General features: G+C 26.3%; 1 protein-coding gene across 1 annotated transcript in view; it reads right to left on the bottom strand.

The window, feature by feature from the left end:
* Positions 1-514: 514 nt before the first annotated feature.
* The window catches only part of LOC108690956 (odorant receptor Or2-like), a 2,615-nt gene continuing 2,075 nt past the window's right edge, over positions 515-1,054 (bottom strand). Inside the window, 2 exon segments of the mRNA XM_018198513.1 lie at positions 515-568; positions 728-883. Coding sequence (XP_018054002.1) covers positions 515-568; positions 728-883 — 210 coding nt within the window.

The following is a 1,054-nucleotide window of genomic DNA, read 5'->3' as shown; positions in this document are numbered from 1 at the left end:
ATATATATATATATAATTGCTTTTCAAACTATTAATGTTACAAGCTTATTCTTTTTTCTATCAACATACTCACACCAATGTAGAAATCGTTTCGAGATTGCCAGATGAAGAAAGATTTAACAAAGTACATTTGAACAATTCGATTTGACTAATGCGATTGTTCAATTCTTTCTCAATTCGAGATATCAGAGCAATTTTTAGCATTGTGAACACATAAGATTTCAAGAGAAGAAATTTTCTGCTGTTCTGAATAAATCACATCTTCTGTATTTTTATTACTTTCAACTACGCGCATGCTATCAATAGTTGGTATAAGAATTGGTTTACAATATAATTAAAATGCATTTTAGAGAATGATATGTAAAATATATTTCTAATGTTCTCTACATAATTTTCAATACACGTTGCAAAACTTTTTCACATATTTATATAAATAATTTAATTTTATGTCATCATGGCATGTATTAGATAAGTGATATATTAAGATTATTAAGTTATATATCTGATGTCATCATTAATTTCGATTGGCAAGCAACACAGATACATAGCCCGCTGATGTTTTTAGTAACTGAAACATTTAATTATTTAACGGCAAAGTATCGAAGACTTGAAAGAAATACATTAACAAATTATAAGGAATACAAGTTATAATAATATCATTGTTTCATATAATTCAAGTAAAATAAAGAAAAAGACTATTGCATATTTTATGTTTTATATAACTTACATTACAGAACGTAGACATTGTCATCGGGAATGTTTTTCCCGCTGTAATATTAAGTGGTTTCTTTGTACGGAGCATAATTAATGTCAAATTTCTTGCTGCTTTTGGCTCCAGAGTGTACCATACGTACTCATGTGTGGCGCGATGTATTTTTTCAGACTGACAAAAATTTATTTCATTATGAAAGGATTTGTTTATTATTAAAGGATTAATTTCTCGAATGGGGAAGAAATAGTTTTAATTATTTATTTAAGTGATACTTAATTATAGAAAAATTAGATTTATTGAGAATTAAAATTAATTGTTACTACAAAAAGTAGAATATTTTAT

Source organism: Atta colombica, unplaced genomic scaffold (assembly GCF_001594045.1).
Source record: "Atta colombica isolate Treedump-2 unplaced genomic scaffold, Acol1.0 scaffold38, whole genome shotgun sequence".
Lineage (NCBI taxonomy): Eukaryota > Metazoa > Arthropoda > Insecta > Hymenoptera > Formicidae > Atta > Atta colombica.
This window is presented reverse-complemented; position numbering and strand designations above follow the sequence as displayed.